Below are 21,750 nucleotides of genomic sequence, written 5' to 3' on the forward strand. Positions count from 1 at the left end.
ATAAAATGCCAAGTGAAATACTTCTTAGTCCTCCACAAAGTCAAATACTAAAAGAAGAAAATTAAACATCCAAATGGTTTCTATAGTTACTACTGAATTTCTTTCTTAAACATTCTTAAAAAGAAGGGTAATCTGTTGTTACTCAGTTAGGTTACTCTCTTACCCTATCATTAGGCTCTGTTCATTATCAGCTACTAAGTAAAAAAGATCATTTCAAAGTAACATTTTTTTTCCTTTTCCAGGACTACAACACTCTCATTAAAGCATAACGATAAATAAGAATAATAATTTTGATTTGCCATGTCTAGTCAAGACCTGTGAAAGTAATATAGTAATAATTTTGGTTTGCCATTATATTTTGGTCTGATTATATCAGGCTGGCTTTTGAGACATACTCCATGCAGCAAAAATTTGACAAAACCTCCAGCTAGAGATTTCTCAACATATTAACATAACAGGCCAATTGCGTCATAATATTTTTGCTAATATTTTGAAATTTTCTGAAAAAATATTTTCACTTATGACTCAAAAATTTCAAGGGCTGCACTTTTGGGCATTTACCCAAATGTTCACAAACAAGACCACACTAAAGCTACCAGCACGACTATGTTTATTGCAGCATTATTTACTATAGCTAAGATATGGAACCAACCCAGAAGCCCCTCAGTAGATGATCAAGAAAATGTGGTATATAGACAGAATGGAATTCTATGCCTCCATCAGAAAGAATGACATTGTCCCATTTGTTAGGAAATGGAAAGGCATAGAAAAAAATTATATTAAGTGAAGTAAGCCAGGCCCAAAGAAACATAGGTCCCATGGTTTCCCTTATTTGCAATATCTAGTATATGTCTGAGTCAAGCAGAAAAGGTCAGATAAGGTGATGTTAGGGAAATGAACCCTAAGATATGTATTCAAATGTTTTTTTTCTTTCATGCGATTGTTTCTAACACATTTATGATTATTTCTTTGTTACTTTATGTCCCTCCCCCACAGTATAACCCCTGCTTTCACTGTATTTGATGTTGTTATCATTTGTGGAGGGGAAGGGAAAAAACAAATCGTTTAAATAGGGATACAGGTGGACCCATTGCAACAATGAGACATACAAGTCATTATGTCGAAAAGGAACTTTACAACTTTGGTGCGGGGGTGGGGGGGGTGGGGGGGAGTAGGGGGGAGGACTGGGGGGGGGAGGATGGGATAGGAAGGGGAAACAAAGGAGGAGGCTACAATGCTTGATAAGAAATGTACTCATTATCTTGCCCATGTAATTGTAACCCCTCTGTACAGTATTTTCACACACACACATACACACACACAAAAAATGTCAAGGGCTGTGTAGCTCCATGGTAAGGAAAAAAAAAAAAAACCCTTACCTAGGATGCAACAATCACCAGCACCATGAAAATTATAATGCTAATGATGCTAATGAGAAGAACAACAGAAAATTATCTGTTAGTGTGCTCACAGAGAACCTCTGAATTTCACAAGCAGATTTTTAACATTAATTGGACATTGCTGTGAGTTGAATGGGCGAGACCAGTGCCAGGGAAAATACAGTAATTCTCTCTTCAGGGATTAAAAAGTGTCTGGTTGCTAGGGAACGCAAAAGATTACACAAAGACAGAACCTGAATGGATATTAGAAATGTAAAAAAGTTTCTAGATAATTTGTCTTGGAATATAATACGAACAAATGCCAAATTCTGAAGATAAGTAATAGGCTCTGTTGCAAAACTTTTGCCAAAGTTGGTTTAGTTCTGATAGCCTTTCTCTCTCTCTCTCTCTCTCTCTCACCTTCTTTCTTTCCTCCCTCCCTCCCTCAACAATTTCACAGGCAAACAGTAACACTGAATGGAATCAGATTGTGTTAAATTAGATTCTCTGTTAAAATAGCAAATTAATCTTAGTATTATCAGTTTTTGCTTAACAAAAGGTTGTAAAACTTAATCCTGTTTTTAGTAGGGTTTAACTGGTGGTGTTGCTGCTGACTGACTAGGTCAGCTAAGCAAGCTTCTACTACTTTGTTATTGTTTTTTTTGACACAATGTCTCTCCATACTACCTAGGTTGGTCTGGAATTCCTAGTTCTGTCTTGGCTGTGTAAGTAGTTGGGACACAAGTACACACCACCTTACCTAACATACAACTTTATTTTAGTCTTAAGTTTAATCTAAGAATTCTGTATTTCCGCAAAATAATTTGCATAGTAAATTGATACTATTTTTGGTATTAGTAGCTAAAATCAAAATGTAGTGTCTTTATAATCATATTACATTTATTTTATTTAATTTATTTATTTATTTATTTATTGTAGGTCCTGTGGCCTGAACTCTGGGCCTGGGTGCTATCCCTTAACTCTTCAGCTCAAGGCTAGATCTCTATCACTTGAACCTCAGCACTACTTCTGGCTATTTATGTGGTGTTGAAGAATCAAACCCAGGGCCTCATGCATGCAAGGCAAGCACTCTACCACTGAGCCACCTTCCCTACCCCTGCTATTTAATTTTTAACTATGAAAATCAATTACAATAGTAAAGCAATTACTATTATTGTTAAGTATTAATATTTATGCTATAAAATAATGTTGCTATTCTTTTTTTTTTTTTTTTTTTTTTTTGTCGGTCGTGGGGCTTGAACTCTGGGCCTGGGCGCTGTCCCTCAGCTCTTCAGCTCAAGGCGAGCGCTCTACCACTTGAGCTACAGCGCCACTTCCGGTTTTCTGGTGGTTTATTGGAGATAGGAGTCTCACGGTCTTTCTTGCCCGGGCTGGTTTTGAACCGCGATCCTCAGATCTCAGCCTCCTGAGTAGCTAGGATTACAGGCGTGAGCCACCAGCGCCCGGCTGTTGCTATTCTTGATTGCCATATATTTCTTTCACAACATTAACTATAGGAGATCATTGATAATATTTAGATTTTTAAGCAATTGCTTCCTTTTTGCTACTTTTAATTACTTCCCTTTTTGTTACTTTTCAATTTATTTCAAAGGCATCCTTTTTATGTCTGGAAGATAATAAACACAGATAAACAAAGATAGATGCTAGCCATCATGAGACAAATTTATTTTTGGAAAGGAACAGTCTAAGGTCATAACTGTACTTAGTTATACTATTTGCAAGGAAAAGCAATTTTGTTTCTTTGGACTATCTATTGATCTTAAAGTATATATTATAGGTGACTATACAGATTTTGAAATTAGTGTATATTCTTATCTCTTAATTTATTCAAGGGGTTGGAGATTCTCCAGCACTGACACCAGCATAATTCTTTTCTTTTCTTCCTTTTTTAATACTAAGCTGTGTTTCCCCTGAGATATACTGGGACATATCAAACTAAGATACATTATGTCCCTGAAATAGCAGCCAAAAAAAAAAAAGAAAAAAATCCTGTCTCAGCATGGCAGTTCCATCCTCTGTAATTTAGACATTCTTCATGCTGCATTTATACCCATAAGGGTAATAGTCCTTACATTAAAAACCAGCCTTCATTTAGTGGCTCACCCTTCAAGCAGTCCATTATAGCCTTTCACTCTCTCACCCTGCACTGCCTCCAACTCTCACTGCACTTAATAAGCAACTTGAAAGTGGTAAACTCTCTTCTCTGTGCTCAGGGCAAAAAACACCAACAGACACTTGATAACATGGTGTGGAACTGCACATTGATATAAGCCCATAATTCTTGGCCTAAAATACCCCACTGCAAACCAACTCTTCAAATTATTTTCAAACCCTAACTTTAGTTTGATTCTTTTAGCCCATGAATTTCTTGTCTACCAGCCATGCTCTAATGAGAAAAATAATATGTGTTTCTTAAGGTTGGTTTAGACAGATGAACAGCAAGTATTCATCAAATAACTAAAAATAGCTTACAGGTAAAAATCAAAGCAAGGACAGAGTACCCACACAGGAGCTGAGAATACCATGGAGGGAAACCTAAATCTCAGTAGCAGTTCCAAACAAAGCAGACCATAGAGTCGGTTTCCTATGAACAGTCTTTTACAGCATTAAAATATGAAAACTACTAATAAAAATCATTATGGCTTACGTAGAATCAATGAAATCGCTCATTCCATGGTAGGTTTTAATGTTCATGTCCAAGCCAAGGAAATTAGTCAGCAAAGCTACAACGACAAAGCAGGATGCTACCAAGACAGCACTGACTTTAATATTTAGGCTGAAAAACCTAAATTCAAATTCTGTCCCTGGGTTTATTCAATTTATTCACTTATTTTGTAGGTTCTTATGTAGAACAAAAATATATACATGATATCTTGCCAGACACAGTGGCTCCCATTTATAATGCTAGCTAACTGGGTGGCAGACATCAGGAGTATCAAATTTTCCGGCCTACTTAGGCAAAAAGTTCGAGAGAATGATCTCAACCAGTAGCTCAGTGTGGTGGCATACCATTGTCATATCCGCTACACAGGAAGCATAAATAAGAGGGTAAAATTCCAGGTTGGTCAGGTAGTTAGTAAATGTATGGCTCAATTCAAGATAATAATAATAATAATGATAAACAAGCTCACGCTTGCAATCTAAGCTACTCAAGAGACTGAGATCTGAGGATTTTAGGTCAAAGTCAGCCCTTTCAGGGAAGTCCTTATCACCAATTAATCACCAAAAAGCCAGAAGTGGGTTGTGGCTCAACTGCTAGACCATTATCCTGGAGCAAAATAGTTTAGTCACAGTGCCTAGGCTTTGAGTTCAAGCCTTGACAAAGAAATAAAATAACAACAATAATAATAGTAAAAGCAAAAGGAGCTGGAGTGTCATGGTTCAAGTGGTAGAGCATCTACCTAGCAAGTGCAAGGCCTTGAGTTCAAATGTGTGTGTATGTATGTATGGGTGATTGTATTCTCACAGACATATCCATGTGCATATACACACATGTATGATATCTCACCAGTAAATGAAGGCTAACAATAGTAACAACTTTCATCTCAGAGATGTTTATCTCAAAGTGTTTGAGTTGGCAGAACCATACTATCCATAGGGTCTTATACCTTTAAATGATTTTCAGAGATTCTAGTTTGATGAAGCTGGAGTGCTCAGAGAAGGACTGGGTTAGGGGAGAAACATGGCACAAAATAAGCAGATATCAGTGTAATTTTTCATCTTTTTTATTTTACATTTCTGAATACATTTCTGAACAAGTATCAGATTAAAATAACAATTGCTTAAAGATTATCAAACTCGTAGAACAAAGCCTAGCTTGTTACACATTTAAACTTACAAGGTTTCAAACTCGTTAGAATTTAATTCCTACTTGAAGGGAATGGGTAGGGTCGGAAGAGATGGGAAAGAACATTGATCCCTTCTTACAACTACTTAAAGAGAATTTTTAAAAGAAAACATAATCTAATTCCTATCTCCAGTGTTGACAGGTTTACCCACCAGTGTTGAAGAACTCCTGTGTAGTCATTCACTGACCCTTCCTCCCCCTTCCTCTATCTTTCTTCTCCCACCACTACCTCATCTCCCAATTCTCCTGAAGACGCATTCAAGTGTTCACACACAGGATGACACTGCAAGTGTTTACTCATGCATTCAGTTTCAGCTTATTAGTAAACAATGCAGGCTAGGTGACAAAAAAAAAAATGAAGTAAACCAGCACCTTGGGCTCTAAAGAAAAAACAAAGAAACTAGCCTAGTATTAGGAATTCGACATCTCATTAGCAACACCACAGGCATATAACCTTATTCTACCATTCACTGCCACGCTCTGTTTCTGGCAGATATGCTGTCAAAAAATTCTATTAATTCAACTGTGTGAGATTTCCAGCAGGTATGACTTTGTAAATAAATAAATAGACAGACAGATAGGTAGGTAGGTAGGTAGGTAGATAGATAGATAGATAGATAGATAGATAGATAGATAGATAGATAGATAGATAGATAGATAACATGTCTTTATAGCAACAGTGAGATCCTATCTCAAAAAGAGTTATTATCTACTTTCCATAATGTATGTGATGAAAATAAAAAGCAAAATGAACTATTAAAGTGATCTATTGGTTTTAGTCAGTGAATACCATTTTCAAAGAGAAAGTCTACACATTAGAAATCATTAAGTTAAATTCCCTTCAAAGTTCTCCAGAGATGCATTAGGATGCATTCATAACACTGATAATATTATTTTAGTAAATTATAAGTGTGCTCTAGAAAACTAAAAGATATATCATTAACTAGAAAAATCAGCTGAAATGATGTTACTCATCAATTTAACATGCATACATATGTCACATACATATATTTGTATATATACCAATGTATATGTGTATATCAACCATTGTATATGTTAATCATTGTGGATCATTAATCATTATGAAATGGTTATTTGAATTTTCACTATATCACACTGTCAGAAGAAAGTCAAGCACAAAAATCAATGCATGTTCCCTACCAAACATAGAAGCACATTGTATCTCACTAAATAAATATTTGAAGAAAGCAAGCCTTATTTTAACAACCTGGTTAATAATTCATAAGTTAACTAAGAGAAAAAAGACATCTATTCTTAAGAGTATCAAATAAATATAAAGGATCATTTCTTAATGACATTATTCATTTCTCTTCTTTTATGGTGTAATCTCTGGATTACATCATAGCTGGAAGCTTTGACATGGCTCCAAATTGTGGTCTAGTAGGGGCTTAAAGTAGTGGATCACAGCTCACTAAGTTTTAGGAGAGGAAGAATAGTTTCTTGCTATACTCTTCAGATTAATGACAAAGAGCTTTTATTTTTTATAATATACAGTGTGTGCATTTTAAATGAAGAACTGCATGATGATTTACATTATCAGTAAAAGGTAGCAGACTGAAGGTTGAATATAATAGTGTCATAATTTTAAATACTGTCAAATGGTTACTCTAGAGACTCTAAAACTAAAATTCAATTAGTCACTTTATAGAAACTTGTTAAAAAGAAAAAGCAGTTATAATTTCAAAGACAAATGTGTTAAGATGTCATTCACAATCCTTACTCTCAGATATGGGAAGAACATATATTAAAAAAAATCAAATAATTTGGTTCATGGGTCATAAGCAAAGAGAATAGGTAGACTAGGTGACAAACAAGGTCATATGCATAGATTTCTAAAATCGAAGAATAATTTCTAGTTCAATGCAACAAAGCTCATTCTCTGAGTATGTATTTTATATTATAGGTTTCTGAGAAGCAGACTACAGGCATTGATTTCCAGAGAGAAAGACAAGAAACATAGACAAAGTCTTTCTTGGTAAAAAAAATTAATAAAAATTTTAGTGTTTTTCAAATAAATAGGTGATCTCATTTTTAAAAGTGAAGCCCTAATACCAATATTTATGTGAGGGTCTTCTAATTACATTGAAATCCAAATTTAGTACATTGCTTGGAAAATGGGATTTTTTTTTCTTCAATTACTTTTTAACAAGAGAAAAAAAACTTCAACATTTAAATTCTAACCAAAATATTTTAAACTTTATATTATAGAAGTTGGCATTTTTCCCCCTAAGAAAATGAACTGAATATTGTCTTGGAAATGGAAGATGAAAAAGTATGGGGTATACTCATGAGGACATTATAGTCTATCAGGAGAGGGAACATGTGAAAAATGATACCAGTACAACACCAGCCATTTCAATCTGTACAAAATACAGGTGGGAATAGATTTGGGTTTGAGTACAGAAGAAACTGAAGAAATCAAAGCCAGTTTGGGAAAAAAAATCTTCCCAATTCTGATGGAACTTATGCTGAAATAAAAACAAAATAAAATAATGGTAACAATTTGATAAAAGAATAGGCAGACAAGGAAATATATAAGCAGATGTAGGTCGGGGGGAGGGGAGGTCATACTAAGAACCTAAGATGTCAGAGAACATAGTATTTTTATGTCTATACAAAGAGAAAAATCCAGGGTGAAAAGTGACCAAGAATATGTAATCATTTGGGATATCAGATTAGGTCTTGTTCTAATATATAACACTTAATTATTATTTTAGTTTTCCCAATATTATTTTTATGAGCATTGGTTTTATTCACACTTTGTCACTGTTTTTTAACTTAGGTCAATACAAGAAAGTACATAATTCACCAATGGAGAGCATAATGTGTTTTTACAGTTTGAGCATAGCTACAAAAGCAACATTGAGGCCAAGAAAAAAAATAACCAGCATTGATAATAATGTATAAGTAATATTAACTGGATTTCCAACTTGCCCATTGGTTTTGCCTGTTTTTAAGCTTATGTTACTGGAATATAATGTGTATTCTTTTAGGTTGGGGTTGATACCCTCAACATGTTTACAAATTTCACCTGTGGCATAATGTGTGGTAGTATTTTATTCGTTTATATCAAGTAGTGATATTCCATTATATGACTGTATCCTCATTTATTTGACCATTACATTATTTAAAAAATTATAGTTATTTTTGGTCTGGCAGGAATATGAATGGTAATACTGTGAACCTTTCTGTACTTTTGCTGGGTAACTTTTTTGCATGGATCTCTTAGTCTTATACCTTGAATGGATTAGCTTGTTGTTAATTTATACAAAGTAACTGAAGACACAGACTTATCTTCCACAGTACTATGTGAGGGTTTCATTTGCTCCACATTCCTCTCACCAAACCCAGCTTCATGACTGTCTTCTTGTCATGTGTGTCATAGTTTCTCATTCTTATTTTAATGTGCATTTCTTTAAGGACTTAGTACAGTATGTGCTCATGTTCTGTAACTTCCTGCCATTAAAACTCTTTTGATCAGTGTTTCATTCTTTTACATGTTATTTTCAAACATATTTAGCCAGCATTTAGCCAGCATCATTGTCATCTGACAAAAGCACTGTATGGGGCTGCTGGATGTAGTGGTACATGCCAGTATTCCCAACTACTATGACAGTACAGATCAGGAGATTACAATTCAAGGCCAGGACAGGGAAAAGTTAGTGAGAACTCCATCTCAACAAATATGCCTTTAACCCCAGCAACATGGAGGATGTAGAAAGAAAAGTTATAGTCAGAGAACAGAAGCCCATCTAAAAATAACTAAAGCAAATAAGAGCTGGTGGTGTACTTCATGCAGCAGAGAGTGAGGACCTGACTTCAAATCCCAGTATTGGTCCCAGCCCCAAAAAAGTGCATCTATAGAGAACATTCGGATCAATTATTGAAATAATTTTTTTTCTCAGGTGGAGAAATTATTTTCTTTTTTCTCTGTGCTTCCTTCTGCCCATCTTCATTCTTCTTTTATTCTATGCTTTTAATTTTCCCTTTCTAATCATTCCCCCCTCTAGGCCAAAAACACCAAAAAAAAGACAATAAACAATGGACACTAAAGGCAATTAACAATGTCCAAGTATTACAGACTTCAATAACACATTGATGTCAGTGAGGCAGCCTTCTTACCACTGAAGTGATAAATGTTTTCTTTGTGTTTTGTACTAGTGTATGTATGTGTATGTGTGTTGAGTAACCAAAAGAAAGTAAGCATGCCTGCCTGTTTCCTTGAAAATGAAGTGATCATTAAGACTATTTAAAAAAATCATTCTTTATGTCCTTTTACTAATATCTTAGCAGATCATGCTCAATTTGTACTTTTAAGAAAATGGAGTATTTCTTGTTAAAAGAGAATATAAAATACTTAGATGAGTGCTTTCCCTCACCTTTCTCCAGACTAACCAGTTACATCATTGGACAAAAATAAATAAAGTGCCCATGACCTTTTACCCTTCTTTGCATGATTAATTACTTAATGTCCTATTAATTGGAGGATGTGGGTGAATTTCAAACACCTTCATTTTATGCACATATCATCTTTTACTGTAACCACCGATTAAGCTGTGCATAAAGGTGAGCCAACAAGGTCATCTGCACCCTGCACTATCTCTTCAGCTACTCATTACCCACCATCAATGGCAATTAGTAATGGTAACATTTCCATAAATCAAAGTCTTTCTGATTATTCTCTGCTGATAAACAGTCAAAATGTGTGCATTTCAACCCACCCCTTTAGTTTTACATGAAAAATTCAGTCTAAATATACCACAGAGAAAATTCAAGTGAAAAATTACAGTAGTTTCCTTAATTAAAATGCACCAGGAAAAAAAGGTTATGCGCCTCTGAAAAAAATACAAAGCCTCTACACAAAAATAAATGAGTCTGCTGACAATGTAGGGAGTCAAACATAAGAAGGAAAGGCTGTCCACTACCAAGTGCCAATGTATTTGCTGCAAAAAAAAAAAAAAAAAAAAAAATATATATATATATATATATATATACATATATAAAATCTGATTCCATGCCTCCATCAGAAAGAATGGCATTGCCCCGTTTGTTAGGAAATGGAAAGACTTGGAAAAAATTATATTAAGTGAAGTAAGCCAGGCCCAAAGAAACATAGGTCCCATGGTTTCCCTTATTTGCAATATCTAGTATATGTATGAGTCAAGCAGAAAAGGTCAGATAAGGTGATGTTAGGAAAATGAACCCTAAGATATATAGTTTAAATGTTTATTTTTCTTTCATGCATTTGTTTCTAACGCAATTATAAGATTATTTCTTTGTTGCTTTGTATGTCCCTCCCCCACAGTATAACCCCTGGTTTCACTGTATTTGATGTCGGTATAATTTGTGGAGGGAAAGGGGAAAAACAAGTTGTTTAAATAAGGATACAGGTGGACCTGTTGCAACAAAAATTAAATAAATAAATAAATAAATAAAATCTGTCCAGCCTGAGAAATAACTATTAGCATACTCACTCATTGATAGCAACAATTCAGAATAAAAAACAACTTTAATTTATGTGCATATCACATGATAGACAAAACAAATTTTCACAGGATATATTTACCATATTCATTTATGACCAACCATTATGAATGGTAACCCATAGGTTTTGTTTTCTTTTATTTTGTGAACTTGTGGTATGTTTTTGATCAGTGTTCTGGTTGTTTTCTTTTGATACTATAAAACATAGTAAGTAGCAAATGCAGAGATGCTACTGATAATGTCAATCACTCAAATTGAGACTTCCACTAAATTCACATTAAGTTTAGAAGAACTATCTGAATTTGTGGAAAAAATCTATATTTCGTAATAAAAAGAATAAAGCTACTTAAATTATTAGTAATAGGAAATCAACATCAATTGATTTCATACAATAATGATTCTACATGTATAATTATATATAATTTATACTTATATACTTTAGTCATGTTTAATCATTAGAAGGAAAATTGTCCCATTTTTACATATATTTACATTTTTAGTTCTATTATTAAACATGTTATTTTTAAACACATGACTTAGAATTAGTTCCAATTTAATATATAGATGTGAAAGCACAAATGTTAGCTCAGGATTACGTGTATAATGAAATGTACATGTTCATATACTATCTTAATGTGTTTTTCACAAGTAAAAAGGAAACATCAAACAATGTGTCATAAACAATAAGAAATCAGGCTGGGAAGATTGCTTAGTGGTAGAGTGCTTGCCTTGTATGCATGAGGCCCTGGGTTTGATTCCTCAGCACCACATAAGCAGAAAAGGCCGAAAGTGGCGCTGTGGCTCAAGTGGTAGAGCTCTAGCCTTGAGCTGAAGAGCTGAGAGACAGCGCCCAGGATCAGAGTTCAGGCCCCACAAGTGACCAAATAAATAAACGAATAAATAAGAAATTGTATTATCTCAAAACATTAAAAAAAATCAAGGAATATAACAAGGTCTAGATAAACAACGAGTATGTCTTATCCCTATTTTTATATAATTCATTCAGAAAATACCATCTCCACTGGACAATTTTATCTCCCAGCCAATGGCATGCTCATGATCAGCTAGAGAAGGAGACAGTCTGCCTTCTGATCATGGAAGAGAAATCCATCCTCTCAGTGTGATTGGATCAAATGGAAAGAAAAACAAAAAACAATTTAAGAGTCTGAGATGTGGCCAACTAATTTTTATAACAAATAAATTACTGTTTTATAATTAAGATGAGAAAATGCTACATAGACCCCAAAGTATTCTCCCAATGATGAGTAAACTGAATGCAGCTCACCTTGAGGCATTTCAGGTGGCAGGTAAAGGGGCTCTTGAGCACTAATGTGTACCCATTCAAAGTCATCATACAGATCCTGGTGGTAATCACAGGCTCCTGGACCATCATCAAAAGTGCAGCCACCTAGAAAGATAAAGCGGGCTGTTGTTATACACTAAACAAATCTTGTAAAGTTAGGGAAACATTGGGGAAAGCCAAGGTTATAGTAAAATATGTAATGCGTTACTCATATTCAACAATAGTGTGACTGTTATCCTTTTCAAGTTTTCACATCAAAAGAAATACCTATTCGCATTTTCTATTTGAATAAGCAACAAACAAGCTTCAGAAGGAAAGCTGAGGCACTGATTTTTTATTTTAAAAATATCTATGACACATGTACAGTCAAGTTTCCTGAGATATACATTACCTTCAGATAATTTTCATAACTGCAATCCCCTGCTCATCACCTTTTCAATAAAGTTTAAAAATAATTTTAACATTTCAGTGAAGAGAAGTAAAGAGTGTAAATTGTTGTTCTTTGTAGTACAAGTTTAAAAAAAGTAAAGCTACTATTGAAGTGTTATCAAACCCTTAGCTTTAAAATAATTCTATGAAAGCTGCTGGTAATAGCAAATGAAACAACATATAAAACTTTATCATTGGAGATTGAGATATACTCTTCCACACTTTGTTTAGATTACTTTCATATACAACTATGATTTGGAGGTATAACTAAACCACAAAATCAATCTGATTAGCCTACAATCACTCTCCCAAGTTCTACTTCATCTAATCACCTATTTCTTATTTTCTGGGGTAATTGTATTGCAATTGCATTGCTAAAGTGGAATGATTACTTTTTCTTCTTACCCCATCTCTACAGGCACACACCAGACACGTACTTAGTTTATTCAAATCATGAAAGTTAGAACTGGTGTATATGTCTATTCTGAAAAGAAAATGGATTACAACTAATGAAAATCCAGCAGCAGCTTTAATGAGAAAAACCAATAACCTGTCAACTTTCAAGTAGCTTATTTGTTTAGTTTCCATGGGGATCTATGAGAAGAAACAGAGTGATTTCTAGAACCAGAAACAATAGGATAATAGGTGGTAAAAATTCATCTCACTCCCCTCATCAAAAGTTTGGCAATATAAATATTCATGAAAGTCATATCCCTCAGTAATGATAGACAGATAGAGAAGAGCTATGTCAGTAGCCAAACATACATCAAAATGGACCAGGTGACATCATAACCCTAAAAACTCTTCCAAAAGCAAAAATATATTGTGGGCATCCTCGAATTCATCTTAGGAGTACATAATTCCTTAAAATAGCTCAAAGTCTAGCAAATTGAAAACGAATACTATCTTTTAAGTATTGACCAAACACCTTTTATATGCATGCTCATATCAAAACTGATGTGGTTTTTAATTTAATCAACAAAGTGAGGTTGCTAGGAAATGCATTTCCCATTGCAAGAGAATAGTTTTCCTCAAAAATATAATTTGTTATTACAACCCTGAAATGACTTACTGCTTTGCAACACAAGCCTTCAGGGCCCCTATTACCCTTTACACTACTACAAGTGCCTTCTGTACATAAATTTAAGCTTCCAGTGGAGTCCACATTGACTCATTTGGAAGACAAATGTCCTTAATTGCTGCCCTTGATAGCCACTGTTAATTTTAGATGCCAAGATTCTGATTAACAATATCAACAAGGAATAGCAGTACACAGTAAGTGGGTTGTTGTTGAATATCACTGCTAATATAGGAATGTTGTCGAAAGAGTCTTGAAAATTATTACTGGATGAGAGCAAACATTTTAAAAGATGAAATTTTGATTTATATGATTTATACTTAAATTCTAATCCAAAAGGTGTCATGTATCTATTTACCATATTTATATTTATAAATATATTTTCACTTTCTATTCTGTGACTGCTAGAGTTTCTCTCATTGTTTTTAATCTATTTTTATTGTAAATATACTATACAGAGGGGCTGGGAAGGTGGCTCAGTGGTAGAGCACTTGCCTTGCATGCATGAGGCCCTGGGTTCAATTCCTCAGCACCACATAAGCAAAAAGAAAAAAGCCAGAAGTGGTGCTGTGGCTCAAGTGGTAGAGCACTAGCCTTGAACTGAAGAACTGAGGAACAGTGCCCAGACCCAGAGTTCAGGCCCCACGACCAGACCTTCCCCTACAAAAAAAAAGATATTGTATAGAGGGATTACAGTTACATGAGTAAGGTAATGAGCATATTTCCTATCTAGCACTGTTACCCCCTCCTTTGTATATTTATAAATATAAGCATATTTATTAATCTTTAGTAAAATATTAATTAGAATTCTGTGTGTGTGTGAGTGTGTGTGTGTGTGTGTACATGCATGCACCAGTACTGGACTCCAGCTCAGGGCCTGGGTGCTGTCCCAAAGCTCTTTTGCTCAAGGATGGTGCTCTATCACTTCAGCCACAGCTCTATTCATGGCTTTTATGGTAGATAATGTCCTGGTTGGCTTTGATCCATGATCCTCAGATCTCAGCCTCCAGAGTAGCTAGGATTACAGGCATGAGACACCTATACAGAGCTTATAGCTTATTACAATTATTTTTATAATAAATTTTGTAATTTAATGCTAAGGGCTAATACTATCAGCAAAAATTATTAGAAATATAAAATAATCATCTGAGGCAAATTAATGAAACAAGCAAATTAATGAAACAAATACTATGTTACAAGGGATAACAATATAAAGAATACAGAAGATTTGAATACCTAAACTAGGTTGGGTAGTGAAGATCTTACTGAGTTACATCTAATGAAAATATGCAAAGATGCAGCCAGGAAAGAAAGAAGGAAAGAAAGAAAAGGAAGGAAGGAAGGAAGGAAGGAAGGAAGGAAGGAAGGAAGGAAGGAAGGAAGGAAGGAAGGAAGGAAGGAAGGAAATGTAGCTACAATCACAAATAAAGCAGAAGAAAAGTCATATATATATATATATATATAATATATATATGGAGTGTTGGGGAATGTCAAGTAACTTTTGATTAGAAAGCATGAAAAATATGGAAAGAACAAGCTTGAAACCCAAGTAAATAGAAAACATTTTACAGGCTATGAAAGAGTTCATATTTTGCCCTACCATTATACTGAAACCATTAGAAGATTTGTACCTAGGAGTATGACACAGTTCAAACCACATAAAAAAATAATGGGTTGACCCATTGTAACAATGAGATATACAAGATACTGTTCAAAATGAACTTTACAATTTGGGTGGGGAGAAGGGAGGAGATGGGGAGGTGGGGAGGGAAGCGGAAAAAAACAAAGGAGAGCATCACATTGCTCGATAGGAAATGCACTCATTACCTTACTCATGTAACTGTAACCCCTCTGTACAGTATCTTTACAATAGTTTTTTTTTTTTAATGAGAACAACTCTAGCAGTCACATAGAGAAGAAAGTGGAAAGGGACTAAAAGGACATAGTAAATTTTTGTCAGCCTTACAACAGGAAACACATTACGTGATTACGTGTGTGTGTGTGTGTGTGTGTGTGTGTGTGTGTGTGTGTGTGTGTGTGTGTGTATGTGTGTGTGTGTGTTCCATCATATATTCTCCTCACAGATTACTTAAGACTCACCAGATAGCCACCAAATCTTTTGTGTTACACTGTCCTTCATGGACATGTTCTGAGTTATAATATTTAAAAGAGAAATGTGATAGCAAATTCATAAATAAAGACGAAGCTAATGAATTTTAAGTCTCACTAAGGTAGACGGCAGAACAGAAGGTGGTAATACTGATTTGATATTAGGCAAGGGAGGAAAATGAATGAGGAAACATCTTCTGTTTTCACTTGTTGGAAGACTACAAATGAGTAGTCTCAAATCATGCCAGAGAAAAGAGTGACCATAGTTCTTGACCCTTAGAAGAGAATTACTTCTAGAGAGCATTTCACAGATTGCTAATTCCTCTACACCAATCAATCAGCTAACAGACAGTTCTTTACCTGCGAGAGTCTGATCCTACTATGATGACAAGCCACTTCATGACCTTTGCAGCCTGTTCACCTGAAAATAAAACCAGGCTGATTTGGACTTGTCAGAATTTCTTTTCCTTCCTACACAGCTCAATGGAAGGAGTAAGTAACACTTGGCACCTAGAAAGGAATATTCCAGCCACAAAACTATTTCTTAAATATCTAGCATTTCTTAAGAACTCATTCAAAAAGGCAATAACTATATAGAAGAATATGGACACAGACATTTTCTATAAAATTCATAAAAAATGAATGTACCACAACTCAAATTCTTTCTGATATCAAAGTTTTCAATAAACTCCAGGAATGGGTTAATTTAAACAAGGTTGAACTGGAGAAAAATAGAGTCATTAAAGCCCTGATTCTCTACATTTTGTGGCTGACAATCTTTTTTTATGACTATCTTTTAATTAAAAGATAGTGCAGTAGAATCTTTCATGTTTTCCCATTCAAGACACTTACATATTTTTTACTTTCTGATTGAGTATAATAATAGCAAAAAAAAAAGAATCATTCCTCATAGTTCCTACTGCGTGTAATGTACAAGTATTATTTAGCTTACAATATACCACACTTTATTTTATTAAAACATGTGGAATATATTGGCCTTAAAAATAAAAGTGTCCTTAGCTTAGTTTATTTAGCTTAGTTTAGCTTAGTTATTTGATGATCTTCAAAAGGGGACAAATTAACTTTTTCAAATTGTGAATCACACTGCAATACACAAATTTGTCAATATAAGAAGTAATAGACTTTAGAATGATCTTTATTCCATCTGGGTCATAGAAAAAGATTAAAACACACTGCCTTAGGACATATACAACAATGAGCTAAACTAACCTTTGAATAGGTCATCATTAATTAAGCTAATGAGAAATCATAAACTAAATTTACTTGTGTAATATCCAACATGAATTAAAGAAGCCAATTTACTTCAAAAAAAAATGAAAGACAAAAAGGGAACTAGTTGCTAAATATATTAAATGTGGTTCTATAATCTGATCAAATGTAGCGTACTCCCAGAAATACACCGTATTGGAAAAAATGTAGAAAATGATGCATTTAAATAAAATATGTATTTCTTTTTTTGTGTGTGAAAATACTACACAGAGAGGTTACAGTTATATGGGCAAGATAGTGAGTACATTTCTTTTTTGTGTGATTTTCCTCACCTTGTTTATTTATTTATTTTATTGTGAAAATACTGTACAGAGGGGTTACAATTACATGGGCAAGATAATGAGTACATTTCTTATCAAGAATTGTTGCTCCCTCCTTTGTTTCCCCTTCCTATCCCTTCCCATATCCCGACCCCCCCCCCCACCCATATTCCTTCCTTACGCCAAAAGTTGTAAAGTTTGTTTTCGACATAATGACTTGTACATCTCATTGTTGCAATGGGTCCACCTGTATCCCTAGTTAAACGATTTGTTTTTCCCCTTCCCCTCCACAAATTATACCAACCTCAAATACAGTGAAAGCAGGGGTTATACTGTGGGGGAGGGACATACAAAGCAACAAAGAAATCATCTCATAAATATGTTAGAAACAATTACATGAAAGAAAAAATCATTTGAATACTTATCTTGGGGTTCATTTTCCTAACATCAACTTATCTGACCTTTTCTGCTTGACTCAGACATATACTAGTTATTGCAAATAAGGGAAACCATGGGACCTATGTTTCTTTGGGCCTGGCTTACTTCACTTAATATAATTTTTTCCAAGTCTTTCCATTTTTTGAAAATATTCTGCATGTCTTAATATATATTCCCCTCTGTTAACTCTATGCCTCTGGGAATTTTATAGAATAAGAACAATAGACATAATTACTATTTAGGAATTAGGTATCCATTCCAGGGAAAAGCACATTTTCTCAACTTATATGCTGAAATTAAAATATACCAAAAAAATCCAACTACAGACCAAAAATTAATGTCTTCAAGAGCATATTGATAAGTCACTCGTCATGATATACTGCTGCAATTCTATATCAAGTAAGAAGAAACCTAAGAATATTTATGAATAAAGAGCTCTTTGAAAGATAATCCATGCAAGCAGATGCAGTAAACTCAAGTTTATATTCCTAGTTACTTAAGAGGCTGAGATCTGAAGATCACAGTTCAAAGCCAGCCTGGGCAAGAAAGTCCTTCAGACTCTTACCTCCAATTAAACAACAACAACAACAACAACAACAACAAAAAGACCAACAAAACAAAAAACAAAAAAGCAAGGAAATGAAAGAGTAGAGCATTAAATTTGAGTAAAAGAAGAAGCTCAGAACAATCCTAACTTCAAGCCCCAAGATTGGCACAAAAAAGAATAGAAAAAAAAAAGAAAGGTAACTCAGATCCCAGAGAATCTTCTTTGCAATGCTTATCATTAATTACTAAATAAGAATATTAGTTAGGCCTAGCTCCTTCACAAAAAAAAAAGAAACTTGAGATGCATTTTTGGAAATCCAGACCTATCATTTATTGATAGGTAGAAGTAACTCTTTAACTCTTAATGATGACGAAAGAATGCATTTCAAACACACCCATTCATTATCTAATTGTTCACCCCTGGACTTCTAACACCAACCAAGAATATATGTTTAATATATATAATCTAAGACTATTTAGCTGATAAGACTTCTATTGAAATTGCCCATGACTCAAAGTAAATGCTATACTTTAACTGTATAATCATCCTTTAATAAGACTGAATTAACCAGAATGGAATAAAACATTCAATTTCATACCCCTTCATCTTTGCATAGAAATGATATTAACATTTCCTCTATTTCAATTATTTAAGACTTAAGAAAACTGTCACTAGGCTCCAGTGGCCCATGCATACAATACTACCTACTCAAAAAGCCGAGATCTGAGGATGAGGTTTGAAGCCAGCCCAGGCAAATAAATCTGAGAAACTCTCAATAATATTTAACCAGTAAAAAGATGGAGTAAGAAGTATGGCTCAAATAGTAGAGCACCAGGCATATGCAAAAATAATAACCAAGCTAGAGTGCAGGTTCCTAAGTTGAAGCCCTGGTATTAGCCCCAAAGAAACAAGAAAAAGAAAATATTCATATACTGTTTATTCAGTTGGCACAATGGAGGTATGTACACAGATGCCACATGGATTCATGACTAACTGCATACTGGTTTCTGATATTTTACTTATTTGTGCTTCAATTTCCTCCCCAGTCAAATCAATAGAGTGCTAGGTGCAGTACAATGATGTGAGGACTAGTGCAAAGTTCATCATATTCAACAAGATTTTTAAAAATGCCTTCTTAATATTTTCAGTTTATTCCATGTGCTATATATATGGTTCTGCCCCCAATGTACCTACAGCTACATTTCTATGAAGCATGGTTTCTACCTAATTTGTCCATAAATACTACAGATTGTTTAAAGACAGTTACTACAATACAGACACCAATTTTCCCTGAGCAGTCATCATGTCAATTTTCAAACAGGAAATACATTCCTTCAGATCCAGAATGTCTGCACAAAGTAAACAGTTTTAGGCTTTGTCAGTCTTAACATTTCTATTGCAACCACAATAGCTCTTTCTAATTGTAGCAAGACAACAACTGCAGGAAATAGCTAATTAATGAGCACGTCTGCATTCCAAAACAATGTTGAATAAAACAGGTCTCAGGTTAGATATGGCCCAGTCAAGAGATTACCAACCTGTGAGTTGAATATTCTTTAAAAATATTGCTAGAATCTGTTTAAAAGCTTACATAAGAGACTTTGGTTCTGTATTACAGCCATATAACTCAATTTTTTTCCTCATATATCAATCAACTTGAGTGGCAGCAGGCAGCAGCCAGGAAACTGAATCAGAAATGGAGTCTGAAATGATAGTTCTATGGTTGAAATTAATTCAGTTGTCTGCCTGGACAGGAGTATTAAGTTAGAATCTATGAGATTATGAGAGAGCAAGAGATACTTTCAAGGTTCACCAGTCCAAAGGCCTCAAACCTGTAAGAGTACAAAAGTAAATGCATTTTATCCTGTGACCCCATCCATAAACAAGCATGCCTACTGGTCCTACTATAGTCTCCAGGACAGTATTATTTCCGTTAGTGAAATAAAGTGAAGAGTAATAACATGAATTAGGGAAACAGATAATAGGAGAAACATAAGCTATCCTGTTCTTCAAATGAATATAACCACCTGGCCATTGTAGAAAGGGATCTAGAATGATAGTATGAACTATCCAAATTTCTTTACCTCATTCTCTGGTTCAGGAACAAATGGAATACATACTTAAGTTCATCCAACCTTATTATAGAGTTAATGGGTGATTTCATGCCAAGTAACTTTAGAAATGATTTCACAGATAAAACGAGTTTATTAACATGTAAGAGCAATATATTAATGAAAATTATCTCATTGTAAAAGAAAAAAAATTGTTCATGGTCCCAAGGTAAGAAAATATCAAAACCAAAACCAAAACCTAAGCACTATGATCATTCTGTATCAATACATGAAATGGTGTTAAAAATAAGGGAGGTAGCCAAGTACCAGTGGCTCATGCCTATAATCCTAGCTGCTCAGGAGGCTGAGATCTGAGTATCATGGTTTAAAGCCAGCCCAAGCAGAAAAAGCTATAAAATACTTATCTCCAATTAACCACCAGAAAAACCAAAAGTGGAGCTGTGGATTAAAGTGGTAGAGCAATAGCCTTGAGCAAAAGATTTCAAGGACAGTGCACAGGCCCTGATTTCAAGCCACAAGACTGACATAAATTCCAGGACTGGGGCTTGGGGCAGGGAGATTGGATTCATAAAGGAGAGTGTCCTCTAATGGGCACAGAAATTATTTCCTGGAATGGATTAAGATTCTATATAATTACACTTCCCATGACTCTAGCTTGACAAGTTTCACTTTTCACTTACCTTTCCCAAAATGCATACATACAAATCACTTAACTATCTTTGACTTAATGAAAACATTTCACAAAATTTAAACCAATTTTGTTCTGATCACTTCAGTGCCTGTTCTCACATTAACCGTAAGAAACCAGGTGTTTTCTCCAAGATCACTGCTGAGTAAAAATTTTTCTTTTACCACTTTTTATCCTTTTAACGATTCCAATAAAATCTCATCTTTTTTGCTTAGCATTAGATACACAATCTAGAGAAGCCCACTGAACAAAGTAATTGAGAATAAATGTAGTGAAAAATAAAATTCTCAAGTGAAGCCATATTTACATTTTGGTAAAATTGGAAATCATCCAAGCTCACCTTTACGCCTTTCATTGTTTTGATTCCCATGGAGGGATTACTGGTGAGCTCACTTCACCCACATCAGACATTTTCTGGCTTATTTCGGCAGTTGCTCCTGACTTGGCTCAAGCATGATAGATGGGAGATCATTTTCATTGATTAAGAGAGTTCTGAGAAAGAGTGAAAGCTATGAAAAACAGACTTCCATGACTCAACCTTCTAGAGGAGGGGCAAAGACCAGCGTTAAATTTAAAGTCTAATATCATATTGGCAAAAAGCACCTTAAATCAGTTCAACTACATTTCAAGATCAACAACTCAGAAATGACTTTGGAACACACTCGGAGGAAACAAACTCCAAGTAGTGGTAAATGATTAAATGCATCCCAAAAGAAGGAAAAAATAGCCTAGCCAGTGGATCAAACTTGGAGTTAATCCTAGCTCCTTGGAAGGCAGAGACCCA

The 21,750-nt window shown here is 34.6% G+C and overlaps 1 protein-coding gene across 5 annotated transcripts in view; it reads right to left on the reverse strand.

The window, feature by feature from the left end:
• Ptprk (protein tyrosine phosphatase receptor type K) overlaps nt 1-21,750 on the reverse strand; it is a 504,742-nt gene that overhangs the window by 376,582 nt on the left and 106,410 nt on the right. For all 5 annotated transcript variants that reach the window (XM_042674068.1, XM_042673995.1, XM_042673924.1 and 2 more), the window contains exon 2: nt 12,038-12,160. In XM_042674068.1, coding sequence (XP_042530002.1) covers nt 12,038-12,160 — 123 coding nt within the window. The remainder of the gene's footprint in view (nt 1-12,037; nt 12,161-21,750) is intronic.

Source organism: Dipodomys spectabilis, unplaced genomic scaffold (genome assembly GCF_019054845.1).
Source record: "Dipodomys spectabilis isolate Male_0828 unplaced genomic scaffold, ASM1905484v1 ptg000001l, whole genome shotgun sequence".
In the NCBI taxonomy this organism is placed as follows: domain Eukaryota; kingdom Metazoa; phylum Chordata; class Mammalia; order Rodentia; family Heteromyidae; genus Dipodomys; species Dipodomys spectabilis.